This window comes from Equus asinus, chromosome 14 (genome assembly GCF_041296235.1).
Source record: "Equus asinus isolate D_3611 breed Donkey chromosome 14, EquAss-T2T_v2, whole genome shotgun sequence".
NCBI lineage: Eukaryota > Metazoa > Chordata > Mammalia > Perissodactyla > Equidae > Equus > Equus asinus.
The window spans coordinates 4,696,875-4,721,082 of record NC_091803.1 but is presented as its reverse complement, the minus strand read 5'-3'; the positions used below and the strand labels follow the sequence as shown (position 1 = coordinate 4,721,082).

Here is a 24,208-nt window from a genome sequence, read left to right as displayed (position 1 = left end):
TCATTTAGTGCACAAACGTTAAAAATCAGACTCCTCGATCTGCTCCTAAAACAGTAACCTTTATTTTTACTTATCTTACAAATTTTTGGATGAACCTGACTATTTTACTTGCCAGCATCTCCATCCAATGAAACCATATCAACCTTGTCCACCAAAACCTGCAAGTTCCCTCAGTCCACTGCCAAAATATCAGTAGATAAAATGGGGGAAAAATCTGACAAAGAAAACTCTCCACCACCTAGATTCACAATCATTCCAAACTAAGACTATGCCAGTCTACTAACTTCGGCTCCAGGAAAACCGAGCTACTTGCTGGACGAGGAGGGTCATATGACACAGCCAAGCAGCATTAGTCGTGGAGGACGTGGGTCAGCACTTCTCTTCACCTCACATCAAGCTGGGAGAGACAGATGACAACCTAAGGCCTCCCAGCCCAGCTGAGACTGCCGTGGTACCAACAACGCCCCGGCTCAACCACAGGTCTCTACTCCTCTTTTCTCCCAGTTTGCTTGACTCCCAGCCTTGATTGACTCAAAACCTCTCTTTCAGGGAGTTTCCATTTAAAAAAACAATACTCTTCAAATCCTCTCATTTCAATTAGCTCCATTTCCCCTTAAAGTTGAAAAGAATTACTCTCCGTACAATCATTTTAGCACAAAGTGATTCAGCCTTGCATTGGAATGCTAACATGGATGTGAAATGCGGAGGTTTACACCACTCCATGCCACTCTGTTCTCTTTTCTCAGCCAAAACCCATCTCTTAGGAAGTATGACTACTTCCTATTTCCTTTGAACCGCTGAGTAGAAACCAGAGAAGTTGTTCTTAATCTGAATCATACAGGTATCTTTCGAGTACCTGGAGAACATAAAGGGATGTCACTTAGGCATGCTTGTTTAGAAACAACTGTCTACAGATTATTTCTGAATGGATGGACAAGAGGGTTCTTTCACCTCTAGCTCCTTAGATAATCAAAGAAATAACTAGATACAGTATGTTACGTACTACGGTGAGGGAAGAGAGCATGCCCCTTTCTTTACAGGATTATAATCCAGGGTAAGAAAGAAGCTCAACCAAAAAGTATATACCATCAAATTACAGATTACTTGATCAGATCTCACTTTTTTTAAGGTTCTACCATGAGGTGGAGTCGAAGTTGAGAGAAGGAAGAGACTGGAGTGGTGATGAGAGTCAGAAGGAAAACTTCAAGCAGGGGTTGAAAATTCGAGCTCAGTCTGAAATAACGTGTTACCTGGGTGGATAAAGCATGTCCCTACCAAAACGCAAAGCTATAGGGATGATAATCACATGATCAGAAGACATTTAGGAGTGTGGACCAAATGGAGTTTACCAAGAGTCTTGAGAAACAATAGAAAATTAATTTTTCCAGGCAAAAGAGGGCCAATATTGTGGTGATTCTTAAAGAACAAGGAATTTAAATGTCCTTTAGGAAGCAACAGGGACTCATTTTGGGCCTCTCCTGTGAGACCAGTGATAGGATCGACTGGGAACTTGAGGCGAACACATCCTCCAAATCCATTAGCCTGAAGACGCACTGCAGTGCTATCATGGGAAGCACCGGACCAGAGGACAGAGTGGACAGTGTGGCACCAAACAGACAGACAAAACCCCTACACACCTGAGACAGGAGGAGCCCTCTAAAGAACTCTGGAAACAAAGAAACCACCGAAGGTGGAAGCAGATCCTTTAGAGACATTTCTGGAGGATGGGAGGACAAACGGACCACAATTCTCTCTGTACATCATGCTTACTGAGCCTGCTGTATGGGACACTATTCAAGGAGCTGGGAACAGGGGCAGTAAATAAGAGAGCCAAGAGGCAAACGAGCACTTTGGGAGAAAGAGACCCAGGACTGTTGTCACCAAACTGAAGAAGGGCTGGACCTCAGGGACAATGACAGCACATGTGCCCACGACAACACAGGTGAATGGAACCACCTGGCTTAGGGGGAGGTCGGGGCTTTGGAATCTGACCTCAAAGAAAGAGACATGAAAGTGAAACTGGGGAGAGAAACAAGTCTGAGGCATTTCACAGCGAAGAAGCAGAGAAAAGGAAGGTAGGAAGAACATAAGAGTCACATAAGTTATTTTTACTAACAGACTGATGATGAGTGCCTGAAAACAAAAAGTGTCTATGATGACAGGTTCCTGAAAATGCCGTCAGAACAAGACCCAAGGCTGAAGAGGCAGTGACTGGATTTGGGTTATGGGTAGAGGCAGGCATGGAAAAGCAATACAAACGTAAGTTTTTGTGGGGAAGGCAGAAGTCTTTGGGGTTGGATTCAGGAGGCTAAGGCAGACAAGCAACTATCTTCAGTCACTCGTAAAGGTTTGGGACCATTAAAAAATTCCCGGGAAAACCCTTCTGAGTTACCGACCCCCTCCCTGCCTCCGCTAACACACCTGGGCAACTCTGAAGTAGGAATTCTCCTTCCACTATCCATGGCTCTTCTCCTTGCTCCAGCTTGATGATAACTTCCGGTTTGATAATGTGACACCCTGTTAACAGAAATGAAAGAGAACTTGAACCCGGCTGCTGGGCTTCCGGCTCTGTCGTATGAGGAAAGTGCTGCCATATGAGCTACGTAACAGAAGTGCCCGTCTGAGCTGTATCAAAATTAGAACCTTTCATGGGGGGTAAAGACCAAAACGCCCTGCCTGGCGCCCAAAACCGACTACTCACATTTATCCCATCAAAATCAAAGTCAGTCAACTTGCAAGAAATCCCATATATCGTCGCGGCTCAGAAAGCGAGCTCTCCTCACCCAAGGACACGAGATGGCTGTAGTTCTCCAGCATCACATCCCTGTAGGTCGTCTTCTGCTCAGGGTCCAGCTGCTGCCACTCCTCCTGCGTGAAGTCCACGGCCACATCCTTGAATGACACTGGCCCCTGTAATGGCACCGCGATCGGAATTGGGTGACGTGGAGAAGGCACACGGGGACAAGAGCTTATCGAGCTCGCTGGTAAAGTTACGAACGCTGTCTACCTTTTTTATGGTACAGATTGTGGAAGGAAAACAAACGTATCAGGAATACAGGGCGTGCGTTCATTCAGTGTACATCAAAGAAGAAACCACTGGGCTCGCGCTGCAAGCCAGGGACAATCTCGGCTGTTGGGGACAGTAAGAGCAGCAGACGTAGCCCCCATCCCTGAGAGGCCTGAGGGGCACTCATGCAAACCCAGGATGCACTTTGCGCCTTCACTTTTCTTCCAGAACATTAGCAGTATGGGTTCTCCTCTTACCTCTCTGGCTGGCTCCTCCTCGCCTCCAGGTCATCCTGAAGCTGGATGGCCCCGGGGCTCAGTTTTTGTCCTTCACTCTCTGCTGCCTGCACTCATGGCTTTGATGGTGATCCCATTTGGCCTTATGGCTTTAATTGCCATCTATATGTCAACATTCCCTGAATTTATATCACCAGCCCAGACTTCTCTCCTAGACCCCAGACACATTATGGCCTAGATCTCAAACTCAGCATGGCTGAAACTCAGCTGCTGTTCCTGTCCAAATGTGTTCCCCCCACAGCTTCCAGAAGGAGCCGATCTGCAGTATTAGCCACAATCACCAAAGCGACAAGCAAGCTAATAACCAACACACCTCCCAGGGTCGTATTTTACTGCAAGGTGAGCCTACAGCAGGTCTGCCTGTGGCCCACCACAAGAACTGTCAGTCACAGCTTGGCTCGGTCATCCCGAATTCCCAGCTGGGGCCCTGTGAACTCCCTTTCTGCCCATTCACACATTCCAGGAGAGAAGGAGCACATTCCTGAAGAGGGGCGGATGGCTTACAACACACCTGGATCCGGCCAAAACCACACCTTTAAATGCAGGTCTTTCGGGGGAATTGTCCGACTCACAAATACTCACGCCAGTCATTCTAACTGTTCCACTCAGTATCATTACCTCTAAAATAAAGATAATAACGGCACCTACCCCATAATGCCAGTATTAAATGGGCTGATGCACAGAAAGCACTTACCAGGGTTCTGTGGGCACAAGACGTACCCCTCACTGATACCTACGGTTACTGTTACCTGTCTATCGTGTATCTTATCACTCTTTCCAAATCAGGACAGAAGTTAACCAGAAAACATGGAAGCAAGTTTAAATAACTGACGGAATGCGGCTGTTAAGTTTATGCGATTGCCACAAAGGGTTTATAACACAGTAACACTATGTTAAAAACAAAAAGGGTCAGAGGATTTCAACAAAACATGGAGGCAGGAGTGGTGTGTGGTGGTGGAGAGGGAACAGCCCACGTCATGCTCAGGGGCCACTTGAGATGAGGACAAACTCCTCACATTGGCTGACAAAATCTAAGATTTTGTTGTGTGGAACGATGGAAGTGTGCAGGACGGGTGCTGTTGGCGAGATGCTCTAAGGCGCCTGGTCACCCGACCCTGTTTTTCTCCCAGGCTCTGGGTGCAGGGGTGTCCAGGGACCAGGCTCTGCTGGCCTGGGAATGCTGAGGGTGCTCAGGTCGGAGACTGCGCAACTGCTGACGGGACACACTGTGGCGGAGCAGTGGTTCCTGCCCAGGGTAAACTGCCCGAGGCCCAGCCTGCGAGGACATCGCCTCAGAGAGCAACAGAGAGTCTTCTAGAAGCTCTGCCCGCACTTCATTCAGGGCCCCACCACCCACGACTGTGGCCGCCCTGATGAAGTCATGACCAAACGCAAGAGAGTGAGGAACAGAGCATCAAGTACTCTAATTTTAACGCATACATAGTATAACGCACATCTTATTCCGACTTCTGGCTCTGCATTTGTAATTTCACAAAATGTGCAATTTGTAGGGATTGTTTTAATTGCTTGTAATTTTGCCTTATGAGGAAAAAACAGCACAATAGGAAAAAATTTTAGTTTTTGTTATTTGTAACACATATATCTAAGATCCAAGCCCCGTTGCTGCCTGGAAACAGCATTATCAGTTCCAAAGTGATCCTTTCTTTGGTGATGGGCTCAAGTAGCCCAAGCTCAGTTTCATGCAGAGCGAGAAGAAATGCGCACTGTTCTTCCTCTAGCTTAAAACAAGCAGCTTCACAAGCATTTTAAACTTTAAGGAGTTTCAGAAAACCTGGATAACAAATTAAGACAACCAATCAGAACCACATATATTTAGAGATTTTAGGTCAGTTTCAAAAGACAAGGGAGCAATCCATGACGTGTATGTCTTAAACGACCGCTCGGTACGGAGAATATTCCAGAAACAGCTCTGTAATTGCAGAACTCAGAGTGGGGGACATCTTTTCACATGAGCCAGAACATCGGATGTGAGAGTGAGAATCCGTCTGTGAACGTCTCGATCCACTGCCGTCACACAGCTGGGCTTACAATGGGGGAAGCAGAAGGCCTGCCCCATTACTGAGACTCCTGTCCTGATGGCTAGGAAGGTTAAGGACTGGAATCCCATTAGTAAAAGCTGAGAGAAAGAGGATTCCTCAGAGGACTGTAAATGACAAAGACCCAAGGACTTTAATAAACAGGCTGTGTGTCACGGCTGCCTCCATGTGTCAGACCACTGGGACCCAAACGACAGCCAAAGACAGTGAGAGCCAACTGGGGCCAAAAGACCTCGGCCCAAGATGCCCTCCCCAGCCAACAGAGGCCTCCTGCACATGAGGGAGAGAGAAAGACATGTTCCAACATGCACATCCCCAGAGTCAGGAAGGCAGAGCACCACCCACGTGGCCTGTCCCAGAAGAGCAACTGACACAGTTCTGCAGGGCCAGAAAGGGGAAAACCAAGAACCCAGAGAAATGAGAGAGAAGCACAAGACCACAGCTTCCTCCTACCTCACCCCACCGCCCATCCCTGCGAGGAGCCGCACTCCAGAAGGGACCCAAGAGCGTGCTCTCGACCTAGGAAGCTCACCCACACAGGCACACTCACCTTGAGGAACTGAAAACACGCACAGTATTCAATCTCTCCAAATGAAAATATTGAAGAATTATATGGCGATGCTGGAAACTAAGCTAAAAACACCAATAAACTTGGAAGAAAATGTTTACAAACATGACCCAAACGGGAAAAACATACAAACATTTAAGACTACTCTGTAAGTTAAGAAGAAAAGCACCATGAAAGAAAATAGCGTTGTGCTAGAAAGCCTGGCGGTGGATGTGGACAGGCACCTCATGTGAAAAGAGAAATGGGCCAGTGAGAAGAGGCGACATACACATGATTCCAACAGTCTCTGTGTATCACGGCTTCTTAGCAGATGACTCACTTTCCCAACTGAAGGGTTTCAAACTCTCCACAGGACGAAAGCAGGACAGCCCCAGGGGCTCTCCAGTCAGTCTCAGGGTTCACCTCCATTCACATCTCTCCCTGTTCCTGACAGGAGGCCCACAGGCTGGGGAAGCAAAGGTCCTTCCTGGCACTTCGGGAGCTCATCCAGTCCACCTCGGCTGCTCCGAGCGCTTTCACCACCCCTGGCAACTCCCCAGAGCCTCATCATCGCAGCGCGGTCACAAACCGCCTCATCCACGGACACCTCTCCCTTCGCTGAGCGACTGAGCCCCAGCCTCGGACAGAACACCTCCAACCAGACGGTGCTCCGGCATCACTGCGAGTCTCCCACGGACGGACCAGGAGGAGCCCCAGCCTCGCCCAGAAGCACCTCCTCCAGGGAGAACGGAAGCTCCTGGAGGGAAAGAACTGCCTCGTAGAATCACGTCCAAAACTTGAAGACACAGGACGCCAATGTCTAAGATGAGACAAAATCCTCGGGGACGGGAAGGGTCACAAAAGCAAAGAGCCACGCGAGTAGGATGCTCGGCCGGGAATTCTCAGGGGGCAGAGCAGAAAGCCTCCACAGGCAGGACAACAGATGCTCCAATCACTCTCAGCTGAGGAGCACCGGGGACGACATCAACTCCCCAAGGGAGAAATGACACCCACGGTTTAAGAAAAGAGATGATGTCTCAGACACGAGAGGGAAAACTCCAGTCCTCCCAGCAAGCTGAGCTGTGTGCGGATGGGCAGGACGGAGCTGGGCCCCAAAGCTCTGCTCTCTCCTCAAACCCCTCATCTCCTCCTCCCCGAGCTGATGGGCTGCTTCCCTGAGGAAGAGAAGCCATCGGGGGACACCACGTGTCCTGCCCCACCTCCAACGTGACCCTGCCGTCCTGTCCCCTCTAACTCAGGATCTCTCCAATAACCCTCCCCTCCCCATGTGGATGAAGCAACTATTTTCATTCTAACTGGATTACTCCCATTCCCACTAAAACAAAACAAACTAGGAAATCCCCTCTTCACTTCAACTCCTTTGCCAGTTACTGGCCAATTTCTCTTTTCCCCAGGAGAGCAAAATTTCTCAAAAAAGTGAGCAACAGGCCAAACCCAGTTTTTCCACACCTCTCCCCTAAGCTCTGCCATCAGGATTTTACCCCACAAACCCACCCAAACCAGGCATCATCACGCGACACCCCCCCCAAGTGCTAAGTTCACCAGCTAATTCTCAGTCTTCATGGAACTTGAGTATTGACAGCACTTGACATAGCTTGTCACTCCCTTGGCTTCTCCACCTTCACTCTCCTGGTTCCCCCTCTTCCCGGCAGCCCCTGCTCAGTTCCTCCTTCTCCCAGACTCTTCAGTGGGAGAGCCCCGGGCTCACTCCCCCTGTGGCTCATGGACCCAGCAGTCAACGCACAACCTGCTCCACTCCCGGCCTAGGCTCGTCTCCTGGACCTGTCACCCACCTGCCTTCCTGACGTCACCACGTGCACGTCACAGTGACAGCTCAAATTTAGAATGTCTGGAACGTCACTCTGGCCTTTTCTCACATCTGCTTTTCCCACAATCTCCCCATCTCAGGGGAGCAGCAGCCTCGTTTGTCTAGTCACTCAGGGAGCCTCTAAAGTGCCTTCCACACAGAGGCAAGTCACGTGATGAACATTTGAGAAGAAACACTCAATGCGGAACCACACGTGAGCCAGTGGGGGAAAGCAGCAGTACAGAGCGAAGTTTCTATCACAGGCCACGGTGAAGAAATACACGACTTGAAGGGCAGCAGGGAGGCAAGCAAGGGATAAAGACCACGTAGAAAATATCAGCAAACCTGAGCAATCGAAAGGGGTAACAGTGGAGAGAGGAGTTTAGAATGAATCCCTTTTTTCTGGACAGGGTTACAGGGTGGATGATGGAACAATAACCTGATAGGCACAAGAGGAGAAGGCACAGGTGGGGGGCTGCAAATTATTATTTCCACATCTATTCACTTGAGGCGTCCTGTGGACAGACTCCAAGGAGACGCTGGCAGGTGGCCGGACAGAGGCATCTGGTCCTCGCGGGAGAAGTGTCAGAGCTGGCGGGTAAGCACGGGAGGGGGAGGCCAGACAGGTGTGAGAGTTGCAAGCCAAGGGTGGAAGAAGACACGAGGAGGGCAGAGGATCAGCCAGGAAGAGAGCAAGGAGAGGTTTGTCACAGAACCAAGTGAGGAGCCTGTGCATGTGGGAAAGGCAGCACAGGCTCCAAGGCAACGACTGGCAAGTCTCTGCCAGGTGTCTGTTACATCACAGGTGACCTTTACCAAAACCAGTCCAGGGGAGGCCGGGGCAGAACCCAGACCGTGGGCTGCAGGACAAGACATGAAAGGCAATCAGGAATCCGCCTGAGACATCACTGCATGGGCCACTGTGCAACCCAAACAGAGAAACACCAGGGAGACAATCTGAAGGGCAAGAAGGCCATTGCTCTGGATACCATGCCCGGATTGAGCAGGGAAAATGTCTCTATGAGACAACAACATTCTACTCCCCAGGAAAGTCACACGCACAGAGAGCTCCCTGGACGGCGCGCCCTCGGCTTACAGAAGGCACGAGCAGGAGACCAATAGCAATGGGTGAGGGCTGTCACTTAGGAAGGCTGGCCACACGGAGCAAGCCTGTCCAAGAAATCTGGAAAACGCACAAGGACACAAAAGCGTCTCGGCAGATCACCATGAGTCAGTAGCGGGAGGCACGTGTCGCTGTCTGCAGTGAGCGTCAGGGACAGCAGGCGCACTTTCACTCTGGCTGCAAGAGCTTGGAAGAATCGCGCTGTCTGCACGTGTGACCATGATAAACGCTCGCTGCTGATATGCTGCGCTGTGTCCTCTCTCATCAGATCTTTGACCTGGTCCTCCTTTCCCACTTTGAACTCTGAACTGTTCATCTCCTAAGGTGTGCAATAAACAAAGCAGGGAAGAAAGACACAAACAGAACAACTCACCAGAAGTGTATTCATTTTCTGCTGCTCTTGGAAAAACGTGGAGGACTGTGAAAGCGGACGCAGATCTGGGAAGGAAAACGCAGGCAATGAAGTCATGAGCCATCTGGCCTGTCCAGGAAGCACTCTCCTGCCTCAGACCTCACCCAGAAAGTTTCATGAAAGACACCTACTAGAGACTGTCCCTTTAAACCTTCAGAAGCGACCAGAATGATGAGCAGGGAGCCCTCACCTGTCAGTGTGAACTCCACCTGACCATGTGGTCACTGAAAGGACACATCTCTCATTAGAAAGTAAACGTCAAATCAGATTGGAATAACCCTCCATCGTTAAATAGAAGGTAAAAAGGGATTCTGTTATCGTCATCGATCTTCTTACTAACTCTTGTAACTACTTAGGAGCACAAGATCGACAGAATGCTGTGGATAAAGAGACACACTCAAGCATGGCTCAGCCTTTAAATTATTTCTACGAACTTGAGCCTGTTGCTCAGAAGGACCTTTTAAGAAATTCACTTTGATTTAAAAATAATACAGAGGACAGAGCACTTGGGACGGGAGTTTGAGTCCTGTTTGCAATCGCACCTACAGACCCGCTGACCCTGGACAAGTCACCTCCCTTCTCAGGCACAACCTCCTCCTCTGTCAACCGAGGGGCAGGACAGAACCCGGCAGACTCATCCTGCTCTGCAGGCTGTGATCCCACAAGGACAGAACCGAGGCGGGATCAGCATCACTGAGATCAGAGAACAAAGGTGCTCATGGAGGTTGATAGAAACACGCTTGGAATAAAAACAGAGGCTAAGAGGAGCAGGAAGGGGCGTTGGACGTGGAGGGAGGAGTGGACAAGGCGCGTCCGCAGCCGAGGCCGTGGCCCTCCAGCCCCAGGAAACCTTGACCTCGCGAGGCCCCGCGCAGCGCCCACCCCGCGCAGCCACGCGGCCCCCGGGAGGCCTCCATCTCCCCGTCTCACACGCTCGCGCCCTCCGCCCGCGCCCGGCCCCCAGCCCCGCTCACTGCAGTGGGGAGACCCACGGCCGCCTCGAGGCCCGCACGCCCGCCACCTACCCCGCCGGGACTCGCTCATCCGCCCCAGCCGCCGAGGCCCCGGGCCGGGGGCTGCTCCTCCGGCGCCTTCTCTCCCGGGTCCCCTCCTCTCCGCCTCCCAAGGCCGCTGCCCCGCAGGAGCCGGCTCCGGGCCTACGGGACACACTCACTTCGGGCCACCGTCCCTCCCGGGCCCAGATCGGCCTCCCGGGGACGCCCTGGCCCACGAGCCTCGCCCGGGCCGCCGGGGGTGCACACGGACCGGGACCGGGGCCCGCCGACCCCACGGCCCAGCCCGCGGGCTCCGGGGCGCGCTCGGGGGTCCCCCTCGAGCCACAGCCGGCCCGCAGAACCCGCGCCCGCTGGGGGCCGGCCGGCCGCACGGCGTCCGACCCCGCAGGCCCGGAATGCTCGCCGCCCGACGCCGGAGCCTGTGAAGGAGGGTGAGCGGTGACCTGGGCACCAACAGGAAGCCCGGGCAGCGCGGCGGCAGTGCGCGTGCGCGGACACGCACACAGGGCAGCTGCACATGCGCAGCACGATGCCGGAAGTGCGCCAGCCAGGGCCCGCTCCAGGGAGCCAGACACACACCAGGACTCTCTTTCCCGTGAGTCTACGCGCCGACACGTTTAGGGAACGTCTTAAAACTCTGTACATCATCGAGCCATATTTTGAGAATTGGCCGCTAAGACCAGGCACTCAATTTCCCCTTTATCTTCACTGCTGTTAGGGCTCAAGGAAAGGTGTCGCCTCAACTAGGAGGCGGTGCGATTGTGGCCTGGATCCCTGATCTTTTCCCTGCGCTGAGATCTTTTGGGTTAGAACTGAGACTCCCCCACCACCAGCAGAGGGGAAGGAAAGGGTGGATCATGTCCCCTTAACTGAAATACCTGGAGAAGTTTCGATGAAAGACTAGCGTCCAGTTTATGCCCCGCCGTGACGTGAATTACTATCACCCGTGGGCGTATAGTTTCTCCAAGGAAGAACAAGAATACAGACATTGTAGCTCTAGTCGATTAGACACCTAATGCATACAAAGTGTAGGAAAGTCAGAAAGGAAACACAAACCACAAAATAAAACAAATACCTGGGATCTTACCTCTCAAAGAGGATGCAGTTTGTGGTAGGGAACAGTGTCGTTGTTCAAACATGGGATCAGAAGGACCATGATTACCGTTATTATTTTGGTGAATTAATTTGACCGTGTCCTTGACCAATTGTTTCTTAAAAGCTGGGGTTGGGATTAAAACTAAAATCTCCTGCCAACCCAGATCCTCTCCAGAAATGTAGAAATGAGGAACAGTTTTGTTGTTGAATGACCATTAAGTCAAGACACTGTTACGCATTAGCACGGGGACCACTAGTGAGACTGCAAAGAGAGAAAAGGACCTCATTTTTTATCCAGCTCAACACAGATAATCCAGTAAGTACATGTTCTCAAGATGGACGGTAACTTGCCTTCTGTAAGGGGACTAGACAGCCCCATTTGCTGTGCACTCTTTCATAGTTCATCCTCAATTCACCTGGTAGCCAGGGTGGCCGTCCACCTGTACCCAAAGGAAAAAGAAAACTTCTGTCTCTATGACAAGCAGGGAGTTATAGCTCAGAGCGAGATGCCTAACATCTAGCCCAAAGGCCCATGGTGACAAAGATAGGGACATTATCTTCCCTGAGGTTTACATTTTAAAGAGAGAGCTCTTATCAGGCCCTTAAAAAACATCCCTGGGTTGTAATGCTGGGGAGAGTCTTACTTAGCTTTTCAAAGATTTAGATACATATGCAACTGACAGAGGAAGTATTTATAGTACAAGTTTTCTACAAAATGCTCTTAAAAAAAAATTCAACTGATTCACCTAGATGAATGGGCCCATCACCCATTCCTGATTTCTCCAGCTGACCTGCAGCATTAGACAAATCCCGAATGCTGCACAAACGGGTGCGCCTCCCAAGTTGCTCTGGGAAGGGGCTGCGTGGCCAGGAAGGGTCTTTCCCGGCTTTGCTGCTATCAAGCGTGGCCTGTGCCTCAGTTCTCACAGAGGCAATGCTGCAATGGGAGCAAGCGAACCACACTTCCTCCGGGCCTGAGCCAGGAAAACATCCAGGGACCATTTCCCCACATCCTTTTCCATTTTCACCAGGTGAAGGATGGCGGCTTCTCTGAGCAGCTTGGAAGGGCCACGGTGAAGTTGAACGGAGGGCCCGTCAGCCTGGGTCCCCCGCCTCCGCTGCTCACTTGTACTACTGAATACCGTCATGTCTAAAAATCAAATACTCGAACCCAGTTTCCCACCTCAACAAAGAAAATGAGACAGTGCTCCCGAAGTGTCTTATGAATGACAAATCTTTATTTCAAAAGACTTTTTCTAACATAAATGGGCACACTGATGTTTAGACAACTTTTTGTAAGACTTGGCAGATGGGCGATGAATCCCAGAGTCCAGCGAACCTTCTTTGGGGATCCACCAAGAATACCTCAGCCATGAGGGAGGGGGGTATAAAAGTTAACGAGCAAGATTTGCCCGTAATAATTAGCTTCAGACACCAGACCTTCGAGGGCAACAGCTAGCACCTCTCCTCCATGTCCCCGTCACGGAGTTCTCTTCTGTGATTTAGCAGTCGCTGTCATTCTCCCAGGGGTTTTTCTAGGTCTTTCAGGTCACAGAAGGGGAGGTACAGTGACCACTGTTCCCTGGAGGATGACAGAACGGGCAGATGGGCAGCCCCTGGCAAGGGGTGAGCTTCCTGGAGGAGAGGGCAGTTTCTTCACGGGCACATGCACCATTGGGTGGGTGCTCAGGACAAACTCTGATCGCAGGTCTCCTTGTCCACATCAGCACCGAGGCTGCTGGATGGGTTGTCGTGCGCCAGTTGGCAGGAGGATTGGAGGCTGGTTCAGAAGGCCCGCTCAGCATGGACTCAGCCTGGCCACAGCCCTGCCACGTGAGGCCCAGATCATAGCTGACCTCCCTCCTGTTTATTTCACTCAGCAGTGACGTTGCTTTCTTTAGGATCCCCATTGCCCTGACCAGGATGGCACATCCAACCCGGAGATTTGCAAATCCGAGTGTGCGTCCATGAGAAAGTTAAATCAGGCCCCACCTCAGTTCTGTTAGAATCTATGGGGCTGGGTCCAGGCATCTGTATTTGAATTTCTCCATGTGACCCTCACGTGGAAAGGACGGTGTTTGTACAGCACTTCTGCTTCACTCTGCTGATATTTCTGCCCTGTCGCTACAGCCACTGTGGTGAAACCGCTCCACAGGAGGAGTTTCCCCCAAACATGTCACACCCAATGTGGGCTCTTTAGTCCACTTTTGAACAACGTACTAATGTCTTAAGATGTCTTAACAATGTCTTAAGATGGGCGCTGCCTAGATGTGACCTATCTAGACAAGGTGGCTATTTCCTGCACTTTGTACTTGCATGTGCTCCCCATCTTCACAGAAACATCATATTCTGTCTTGAATTGGAGAGTCCTCCATGTCGCCTTTTTGTGCATGTGGTATTTTATTCATAGGATACACAAATGGTAGTGAAATTTCTGGGTCAAGAGTGATACACATAGTTAAAAATTTGTTCCGTAGATTAGAGTTTCTCAACTGCAATTGAGGGGCAGACTTTAGGCAATCCACAGACTCCTTGAGATTGGAGACACCATGTGAAGTGTCAGGGTATATGTGTGTGTGTGAGCACATGCACGGTTTTCCATGGTCTTAGGTGCTCAAAATGTCCCTTGACTCAAAGATGCCTGAGGGTAGAGGCTGTGTGTCCCCAGCACAGAATCCTGAGCAGAGTGTCAGGAAACACGGAGCAGAAGAGCTTGGCCAAATTGAGTGTTTGAGTAACTTCTTAATCCAGAAGTCAATGTACCTGGGATGGTTTTTACATACTTATTTCACTCTTGTAAGGTCTTCCCATTTCCGCTTCCCCTCAGTGTCCTCCTCACTCTCCTCCCTCCCCCACAGACTATGCTCTGAAATAGGATCAGGAAGGAGGGAGAGAGTCCAACGTGTCTCCAGTCTAGAATGGAGAGAACAGGGCATCTGCTGGGGAGGGATGACGAGGCATCCGGACCCCTGGAGGATGGCTGAGGAGGATGGTCAGAGGTGGGGTCAGTGGCAGGAGTTCTCGCTTACCCCTGATCTCCAGGAGAAGTGCACACATTGGTTTGGCAGTTACTCGCATTTTCCTTCAAACTGGTTGCCAGGTTGGAATGACTATGACATCAGAGGCTTCCGGCCTTCCTGATTGGAAGGACCAAACTCCGTGGTGCTTGACAGCGGAGGTGGCCAACAGCATCTTCTCAGAGCTTTTCTCCGCTCCTAGCTTCTCCACAGCTTGGAGAAGGGATAACGGGCTTATATTCAGCCAGAATCCAGAGGAGGATTTTGGGCAGACTAGGGTGTAGCTTTCGTGGCAGGGAAGAAAGAGTTTGAGAGAAATCATGACCAGCCGTCCACCGAGTCCCCAGCCTAGCACGTCAGGGTACCCCCTGGAGGTGATAGTGAATGAAGAAAGCCCAGGACCATCAGGTGAGGAAGCTGGAGTGAGAAGGGGTCTGAGAGGGTCGACCAGTAAGGAGGAGAAGGAACAGAAGTCAGGAAGGAGTAGCTGAGCAGGGTGTGTGTGCGAGAAGGACAGATGCCGAAAGCCGGGGATTGGAGAAGGAGCACACAGGAGCGGGGGACCAGGATATCCACGTGGAAGGAAGAGAACCTGGGAAGCAAGGGAGGAGGGTTAGGAGCTGAGATCCAAGGATGAGAAAGGGGAAGAGAGGAAACAAGTGGAGGCTTCCTTTTGTGTTCTTTTCCAAATGAGAACATTCTCTATAATGCGGAGGAGTTTAGAGCACAGGGCGGGGGAACAAAGACCAGGCGAATGGGAGCAGATGGATGTCATCGAGGAGCAAGATGGAGAGATGGATTGGGAGAAGGCCAATAGTCTACGAGGCTGCAGAGAATGGAGAGGAGGTTTGGTTTTCGGGGTGGCTGACGCTTGGGTGACCAATGGCTGAATTCCAAAGACAGAAGCTTTAAGTGTTGGCCTGGTCTCTTTCCTCAGCCCGCTGGGTAGATCCCAGGCCCCTGCCTGAGTCCTCGGGCCTGAAGAGGAAGAGGGAGTGGTCGGAGTCTCTCCAGGAGGAGACGGAGGAGGAGACAGCCGCCAAGGCTGAGGACAGCTGGGTGGTGGAGTGGCTGTGTGGACTCAGGATGAAGCTCAAGAGACAGCGGGTGTCCACCGTGCTGCCTGAACACCACGAGGTCTTCAACACACTGCTCGGTAGGAAGAGCCCCCGACAGCAGCCTCCATCCTATTCTTTTTTTTTTTCGGTTAGGAAGCCTGTCACTCAGCTAACATCTGTGCAATCTTCCTCTATTTGGTTTGTGGGTCGCTGCCACAGCATGGCTTGATGAGTTGCACATGGGTTTGCACCCAGGATCCAGCACCATGAAACCTGCGCAGTGAAAGTGGAATGCGCGAACTTGACCAAAACACTGCAGGGCCGGCCCAATCCTATCCTTTTTTTAAAAAGAGAAGAAACTTCCAATGACTACCCATTTCCACTGGAAAAAAAAATCCCTGCCAGGTGCTGTGCTCTCCTTCTTGGAGCACTGAGTAACGATCACTCGCTGGGGACACTTAGGCGTCACAGAGGGTTGGGCTAGACTTGGGAAGAGTGTGCACTTGGGATAAGAGCTTGGTTTTGACTGTCCCTCTGAGACGTCTTCACTCTTGCTGGCCTTTGAATATGTCTAAGGGGGATGGCAAGCCTCCCTCTGCACTCTGATGTGGCTGTCAGTTGAGAAAGTGACTGAGTGACTTTGCGGCCCCTGCAGTGTACACTCATGCATGGTGAGGGAGCATCACTGTTTATGTCAGATCTGAGCCACGCAGACATGCGACAGACACCTACCTCTCACTCAGCCGCCTCAGGCAAGGGGGGCACCATCTTTCTTGAATGGTCTTCTCTCCCCTTTTCCCATCAGCCTCACCCTTGGCCACAATGCAAACACTTCTCCCAGGGAGGCCTGGTCCTCCTTACTCTGGAATGCTCCCAAAGCAGCCCTGTTGCGGTTGTCACCCTAACATGTGCCCTCTCTTCTCAGAGGATCCTGTCGTTAAAAGATTCCTGGCCTGGGACCGAGATCTGTTGGTATCTGACAAGGTACGGTGTTTTCCGCTCAGATGGACTCCTGCTCCAGCATCTCTCCTGGGGCACGGGAGCACTCTCAGATGCCACAGGTCACTTCCCTCTCCACCCGGACGCCTGTCCCAGGTCCCGTCGGGAGCCTCGTGGTCTCTTGCAGATCCTCCGGGACCTGAGCGGGAGGCGAGCCCCTTTCATTGTTGCCACCTTAAGTCCTCTCTCCTCTCAGCTCCTGGGTCTCCCTTTTGCTCCAGCTTATGAAAGGCTCTCCTGTGCGGGCCGTCCTCAACACAGACCCTCAAATGAGCAGAGCCCGCAGTCCTGGGAGCATCTGAAACTCCAAGCCTCTGACGCCCCCTGCCCCTCCCCAAATGCGCAGGCTCACTCAACACGGGGGTCTCCTCTCTGAGCAGCAGCAACACCTGCCCCAGTTCCCGCCCCCTTATCCCGCTGTTCCTCCCCCTCCAGGGTGGGACATCCTTGGTGATTTTTTCCCCTCCTGTTTCCATCAGTATCTGCTGTCCATGGTCATAGCTTATTTCAGCCGGGCTGGCCTCTTCTCCTGGCAGTACCGGCGGATTCATTTCTTCATCGCTCTGTGAGTATTTCCCCTGCTCCCTTCAGTCAATGTTCTGCCCCCTGGGAGGGTGGAGGAGAGAAGTGGGACCCTGCCCTCTCCTCTGCTTGAACTTATTTGTCCACTTTCCTCTCTGCATAGAAATGACAGGGTTACTGTATAGTGTTTTTTCATGCTGTTCTTTGCAAAAACAAATAATGCAAAGGTCAGTTAAAAGATCAAACAACAGAAAACAGCAAACATCCTAAAAGTAGGGAAAGGAAGAGCTGACAGCTTCCTGCCCCCAAGCAAACAGGCCATCGAAGGTGCCCTTTCTGATCCCCTCTGTCCTCCCAGATCAACACCAAGTGTCACTGTCCCCCTCCTCTGGATTCCCAGGACCGAGGCCGCAGTTCAGGTCCTCGTGACCTCACACAGATCTATCATAAAATGCAGATGTTTCCTACATTCTCCTCCCAGGCCAGTGGGCTTTATCTGCCTGAATATCCTTCCAAACACAGGTCTAGCACCTCCACACCCTCCTTCACCGTTCCCTGGCCTCAGTGCCTCATAAATCAAGGCCAGAGTCCTCCGTTTGAATGCAACCCTCTCTAGTGTCTCCATCAAACCCGCTCCCTCCTGATATTTCATCCCTCTGGTCCATTGCTCCCTCCAAACACCCTTCCCTCTGCTTCCGTATGGTGCTTTCCGTCTAGCTGCCCCTCTCGCGTATTTATCTGGAGAAAATGCTTCTCCTTAGAGTCGGTTCAAACATCGGAACCTTCCTGACAACTTCCTGGCCCTCCCTGACTTCTGCCTCCCGGTAGCACTTTAATTATAATGCGGTCTCTTGGATTATAGTTATTTCTTCTCTCTCCGCTCCCCTTCTTTAGCCCATTAGACTAGACACCTGTTGACGGCAGGTCCTGTCAAAACCTCAGTGCATTCTCAAAGCACTCAGCACAACTCTTCTCATTTTGTAAAAGTTTAAGGTATGTTGTGTCTAAGAGGTGATCAGTATTGCATTTGGCTATGAGATAAAGCATTTACTCACTCATCCATCCATTCAATCATTCATTTAACAAAACCATATCAAGTGTTTCCTGCATGCCAGGGAATACGAGGTGACAGAAAGAGACAGTCAAGATGTGCTGTTGAATTAATGCATCAATAGGAACCAAGGCCTGTGTCAGTCACTTGGCGGGAAGGGATGAAGTCAGAAATAGCGCCACATCCCTTCCCGCCCTCAGGAGCTGCATGTGTGCTCACAGTCTGAGGAGACGGCTGTGGGCACAGACACCCGGGGAAGGGAAGAGGGGTTTTGGGTTTTGTCTTCATCATCAAAGTGTGAGAGGCATCCTTCGGGTCCCTGCCCAGCAGTGGCGTTTTGGAGGCTGGGTGGCACTCTGAGACGCTGGGCAGGGTTCTGTAGGTCCTGTGTGAAGATGATGAGCCTGCGTCCTGTCTGGGAAGCTGACCCCAGGCGGAGGGCCTTCTTGGTCTCCTCCTGAGCAGCATCCTGATGTCTCCCCCAGCTACCTGGCCAACGACATGGAAGAGGATAACCAGGCCCCCAAACAGGCCATCTTTTCCTTCCTCTATGGGAAGAACCGCGCTGAGCGCCCCTTGTTCCACAAACTGCGATTACAGTTCGTCCGTTCCATGGACTGGAGGATGAGGGTCACCCGGGAAGAGTGCGAGGAGGTGGGTGGGCTTGGGGGCTGGGGGAGGGGCAGGGCCCAACTGCAGAGAGAGGGGATCCTGGAGGATTGGAGTTGGGACTTGGGAAGAGAAGGAACTGGAGGCTGGACAAGGGTGGGTGGGGGTCCAGCTGCAGAGTCGTCATCTCTTCAGGAGGCTGTTTGTCTTTCCAGATCCAGGCTTTTGATCCCGAGCTCTGGGTGTGGGGCCGAGATCGCACCCTCCTGCCCCAGGGCTCCAGGGACCATGGAGGCCTGAGGGAAGGTAGGTCTGTGTCCTCTCAGGTGTGGACAGGACGGTTTCCTGTCTGTTTAGGAAACCTGAGGAATCCACTTGCTGGGCCCACCGTCAGGGGCCCCCCACCCCACGTCACCCTTCCACACACCGTGCAGTCGAGCAGCCGCGCTCCGCCAGACACCGACCCAGCTGCAGCCACGAACTGACAGCCACACACACGCACGGCCTCGGGGGCTGCGTGCGTGGCCACACCTCAGGAACCAGCTTGTCACCGAGGCCTGGATTTGGCTGAAATCACTGCACCCAAAGCAGTTGGGTCTTAATAATAGCTTTAGTGAAACATTGATTTTTATGAAAATGAATACGTTTCCCATTTTTTCCATATATTGTGTTTTTGAATTTCTTTTTTTTAATTCGTTTTTGGCCTGTCATCCTTCGGGGATACCAGCCATAGGAACTTGTTCACAAAAAGTCAATGCTTAACAAGAGGATATTAGATGGGACAGTCTACGTAGCCAATCATAGACGATAAATGACGACCAGCTATGTTTTCAACCAAATTTACTTTCAAACAAACTGCTTGTGGCCAGATCTCCCGTGAGCCCCTCCTTTCGCCCGACTCGCCCCTTCTGGACCGACCTCTCCTCTTGCACCATTGCACTTTTTCCCGCAAGTTTCTGGTCAAGGAATGTGTCGGAAAGAGCAAAGGCTAAGAAAACTAGCTTCAGTTCGGCTGCTGACAATCAACACGCGAGAGTGGGAGATTTGGGCAGAGGATGAAGCAAAGATTTGGTTTAAACCTGTGAACTAGTGTCTTAGTCCAGTAGGGCTGCTAACAGAGTACCGCAGGCTGTGTGGCTGATGACCAGCATTGACTTCTCGCAGTTCTAGAGGCTGGAATTGGGAGCCCAGAGGAGCAGCGTGGTCAGGTTCTGGTAGAGACCGTCTTCTGGGTGGCCGACTGCCTACTTTTGCTGTGTCCTCACCTGGTCGAACGGGCCAGCCAGCTCTCTGGGGTCTCCTTTACAGGGGCACTGATCCCATTCATGAGGGCTCCACCCCATGACTGAATCACCTCCCAAAGGCCCCATCTCCCTACACCACGGCCTTAGAGGTTAGGATTTCTGCGTGTGAATCTGGGGGACACAAGCATTCAGACCATAGCAGCAGCCAAGATTAGGGCTAAGTGTCATGGTTAAACATTGGGATCCAGGGTTAGCATTAGGGACCAGGCCTTCATCCTCAGGGATCTGGTCTCATGGTTCCTGATGCTGACAGGTTAGTGATGTTCGTAGTGTGGTTGGAAGTCCAGATTTTAAGCAGCACAAAGGACGAGGTGCAAGGTAAGCCTAAAGCAGCATCTCCTCCACGTGGGCGCCACTCCCTGAGCAGCATCCCCCAGAGTCCTGTGTATAAAGCCGATCGCTGGGCCTGCCCTTAGGCGTATTAAGTAATTCTTGGCATCAGGGTCACCAAAGTCCAAGAATCACACTTGAAAATGATGGCTCAGGATTGGGGTTTGGAATGGAGATCAGAGACACAGTGGGATTTATCAGTTTGTTTAAACTCTGGTTAGAGTTGACTGGGAATGTGAACCATCCTCGTATGTGGGGAGTTGCCTCTTCACAATCTGACCTCCTCTCTTTCTCTTACTTCCAGGTCACTGAGGCCGGGGAGACGCGGGTTGTGAGCAGGAAGTCATCCCAGACACCAATGACAGACATGAGGAAGGAAGAGAGGAGCCAATTGTGCACATAGTCTAGAAGAACCCAGAACCTGAGAATGAGCCGAACGGTTCTCGTGTCGTACTCCTAGGAGCTGGGGGCACAGCCAGGAGTCCAGGGAGGGACAAGAAGGAACCACGGTCTTCTCAGCGTCCACCCCTTCCTAAGGCACTGCCACATCCTCAGACTGTTGAACTCAACCGTCCCCCGAGGGAGAAGCTGGAGGCCTGGTTGTTACACACGTGGTTTCCACAGTCTAGAACCATCTGAAGGCGGAGTGTAGGGGTTCCAGATAGGAGGGAATTATTTTAAAAATATCAAATTAGAGCCAAGGATTGGGATGGATAACTTCACATATGCCAGAAATTTCATTGGTTTATTTTTAAAATGTTGCCCATAGGATTACTATATTGATTTTTATAATTGATATTTTTATTGTAAATAGTTTTGAAATAGTCATGGTTTTGAAAACATGCAAAGTTTGGTAATGAGCATTATAGCTGCTATATATGTAATTTTGTTTACATTTTTAAGAGACTTTTTATGTTTTTATCTATTATATTTACATAATATATATATTATTTTTATTTATAGCCAGGTGGGTAGTTCCCCCAAATTCCTGTAAATATAAATTTATATATTTTAGACTTCCTTATTGAATTGGGAGACTTCAGTTGTACTTTTTAAACTTGCCTTGATGACATGTCTGTATGTTATTTAGATTATGAAACAGGCGGTGATGTTTCATCTCTCAGGGAAATATAATAAAGAGGAAAGTCTTCTCACCTTCACGATGTGTGTGGTGCAAAGCCTGGTTGCCCGTTAGGTGTCAAACGATAATGTTGCTTAATGGGGTTGTGATGATTCATGCAAGTTTCTTAACTCTGAAAGATAATCCTGAATTATTTTTCTTTAGAAAAAGCAATAGAAGATGAGGCAGATCTTAAGCTAGACTCTTTTTTTTGAAACATTGGCACCTGAGCTAACATCTGTTGCCAATCTTCTTTTTTTTCCTTTCTCCCCAAAGCCCCTCAGTACGTAGTTGTGTATTCTAGTTGTAGGTCCTTCAGGTTGTGCACTAAGCTACAAGGAAATAAGGAAACAAGGTGAAGATACTGAGGGAGAGCAATGGGAAGAGGGGGAAGAAGGAAGAGAGTGCTCTGGGTACCTGGATGGTAATCTGAAATTCAGAGTAAAGGAACGGCGACCCAACAAGACATGTGTTCCTGGAAGGGGTCCCTGGCACGCGGACCCAAGGGCACAGGGGCACACACGCAGTGTGCTCTATTTTAATCCTCCTGGGAGTCCTTTCATAACCTCCCATTCCAGGTTTATGTGATAGTAGGGAGATCCAGAGTGGGTGAAGAAATAAGAACAATGAAAAAGAAATGATGGGGTTGGACAAATTTCTGGGAAAAAACAAGAAGACAGGAAGAGCTAAAGCTGTTCAGTAAGATGGGCATGGAGAAGAAAGAGTAATGACAAGAATGCTGAATTATTGGAGAGAAACATCTTGCGAGGTGGGAGCATCAGAGAACACTGGGACAGCCCTAAAGGCCAAGCTTCCATGTCCTCGGGCTGTGTCACCCCAATAGCACACAGATGTGTGTCACCAAGAGAGCAGCTCACCTGAGCTTTGGTGACCCGAGTTTGTTTTTGTTTTTTTTTTTTTGCTTTTTCTCCCCAAAGCCCCCCAGTACATAGTTGTATATTCTTCATTGTGGGTCCTTCTAGTTGTAGCATGTGGGATGCTGCCTCAGCGTGGTTTGATGAGCAGTGCCATGTCCGTGCCCAGGATTCGAACCAACGAAACACTGGGCCGCCTGCAGCGGAGTGCACAGACTTAACCACTCGGCCACGGGGCCAGCCACATGGTGACCCGAGTTTTTGTTGGGGTTTCCTTATGCAGGCACCAGACTCGCTCACTGGCCATGCAATGAACTCATCTCAGCCCCCTTCCCTTCCCAGAGACTGGCTGGTACCAACGGCTCAGAGCCCTGATCCTGTGATCACAGGGCTGGGCTTTCTAGGGTGACTGGCCTGCATCCTGCATCACTGTGCTAGCATAAACTCAAGTGCGGTCCAATGGGCCAGCGTGAGTACCTGACACTCCTATCACTCAGGAAGTTCCAAGGATTTAAAGGCTTCCTCCTGGGAACCAGGGCAAGGGACCAGCCAAATCCTTCATTATACAACACACTGACCAGTCTGAGCTCCGTTAGAACTCAGCTGGTCAGGGAAGGTAAACAGGTGTAGGTTCAGGAACACTTCAGGTCAGAGCTACGTCAGGGGAGACAGGAGAAGCCAGAGAATTAAGGATTGAAATAATGGGGTGCTCACAGACAACGGTAATAGCTTGGGAGATGTGAGAAATTTAGGAAACGGGAGCAGCTCTATACACAGGAAACGCTAATGACATGTGAGTATCCGAGTGAAGAAAAGCCAAAGAAAAAACAGGTCTGTGTATCAAGATTTGGGATGCAGTTCTGGTACATGAGATCAGCTGATGAGCATGGAGCAACTGAAGAGAGTGAAACCACCAAGGCCAGAAGAGCTTGGGGACACGAACATCTGATGGCACCAGCTCTGGGAGATGGGCAGCATTCAGCAGTGGGAGATGGCTGATGGACTAAGGGTAGCAGGGAAACTAGATTCAGCAGACGTGGAAACAACTAGAAAACTAAGAGGAGTAACAGTCTGATGGGAGCAGCCTGGAAATAGATACAGCTTAGGAGACCCTTAGGAACTGACATGCATTTAAGAAGCCCCAGGTCTCCACAGGATAGCAGGTGAGGGCAGACGAGGAAATAGCAGCTAAACTGAGGGAAGGGCTGAGTAGAAAGTCACACAAAAAACAGGATGAGGGATGCAGACAACAAACAGGTAAGAAAAGGGATGGCCAGGCTGCTGAGGGCAGGGCGAGAGTTGGTGGTGTTTGCAAAGACCGGGGCAGAAAGCTGTGGCATCAGCCCAGAAGTGGAGAGAAGCCTGAGGTCAGCATTTGTCCAGTTGAAGAGGAGGGGAAGCCGAGGCCATTGAGAAGGAGGTGAAGCCCCAGAGACTCCGAGGACAAAGAGATGGACCAGTTGAGAAGGAGGGCCAGGCTGGAGGCCACTGAAGGCTGAGAAGGCAAATCAGTCAAGAGAGCTGCTTCAGAGATGTGAGCGGATGACAGAGAGATGTGTGACTCCCAGAGGAGGAATGTTAGGAACAACCAGGAAAAGAAGAAGATGGAAGAGTGAGAGCAGCCAAGCTCCTGGAACCAAAGAGCATCAAGGGCTGTGCGCAAAAGCTGAGCAGAGCTAAGGAGGCAGCAGCAATGGAGGCTCAGCTGCAGAGCAGAGGAGGAGCATGCTTTCCTGGAGAAACAGAAGTGACGGGAGAACTCGAGGGATGAGAGCTGGAAAGTAAGAGTCACAGGATTGAAGGGCTTGATGCAGTAACAGCTTATGCAGAGCGGGTCAGATGACGAAACTGAAACAATGGCCCAGTACTGGGCATCCGGAACTTTCTGTGGGAAAAAAGGATTCTACAGGACTTTCGAAGACAAATGGGGTGCTGTGGCAGA

At 50.9% G+C, this 24,208-nt stretch overlaps 2 protein-coding genes across 7 annotated transcripts in view; one reads left to right on the top strand and one right to left on the bottom strand.

Moving 5' to 3' along the window:
- The window catches only part of ZNF12 (zinc finger protein 12), a 31,445-nt gene extending 20,711 nt beyond the window's left edge, over positions 1-10,734 (bottom strand). For 4 of the 6 annotated variants that reach the window (XM_070484161.1, XM_070484157.1, XM_070484160.1 and 1 more), the window contains exons 1-4: positions 10,296-10,450; positions 9,232-9,296; positions 2,784-2,910; positions 2,422-2,517 (exon numbers count right to left, since the gene is read on the bottom strand). In XM_070484161.1, coding sequence (XP_070340262.1) covers positions 2,422-2,517; positions 2,784-2,910; positions 9,232-9,296; positions 10,296-10,314 — 307 coding nt within the window. In that variant the 5' untranslated portion in view covers positions 10,315-10,450. Of the gene's footprint in view, positions 1-2,421; positions 2,518-2,783; positions 2,911-9,231; positions 9,297-10,295 lie in introns of all 6 variants that reach the window. The other 2 variants (XM_014856033.3, XM_070484162.1) reach the window with 2 other exon arrangements.
- A 3,984-nt stretch (positions 10,735-14,718) lies between these two features.
- LOC106840534 (speedy protein E4-like) lies at positions 14,719-20,583 on the top strand. Its single transcript, XM_014856045.3, has 7 exons — positions 14,719-14,806; positions 15,336-15,554; positions 16,382-16,440; positions 16,935-17,020; positions 18,514-18,682; positions 18,853-18,943; positions 20,576-20,583. Exons 1-7 carry the CDS (start codon positions 14,719-14,721, stop codon positions 20,581-20,583), a joined length of 720 nt encoding a protein of 239 aa, XP_014711531.2.
- Positions 20,584-24,208: the final 3,625 nt, after the last annotated feature.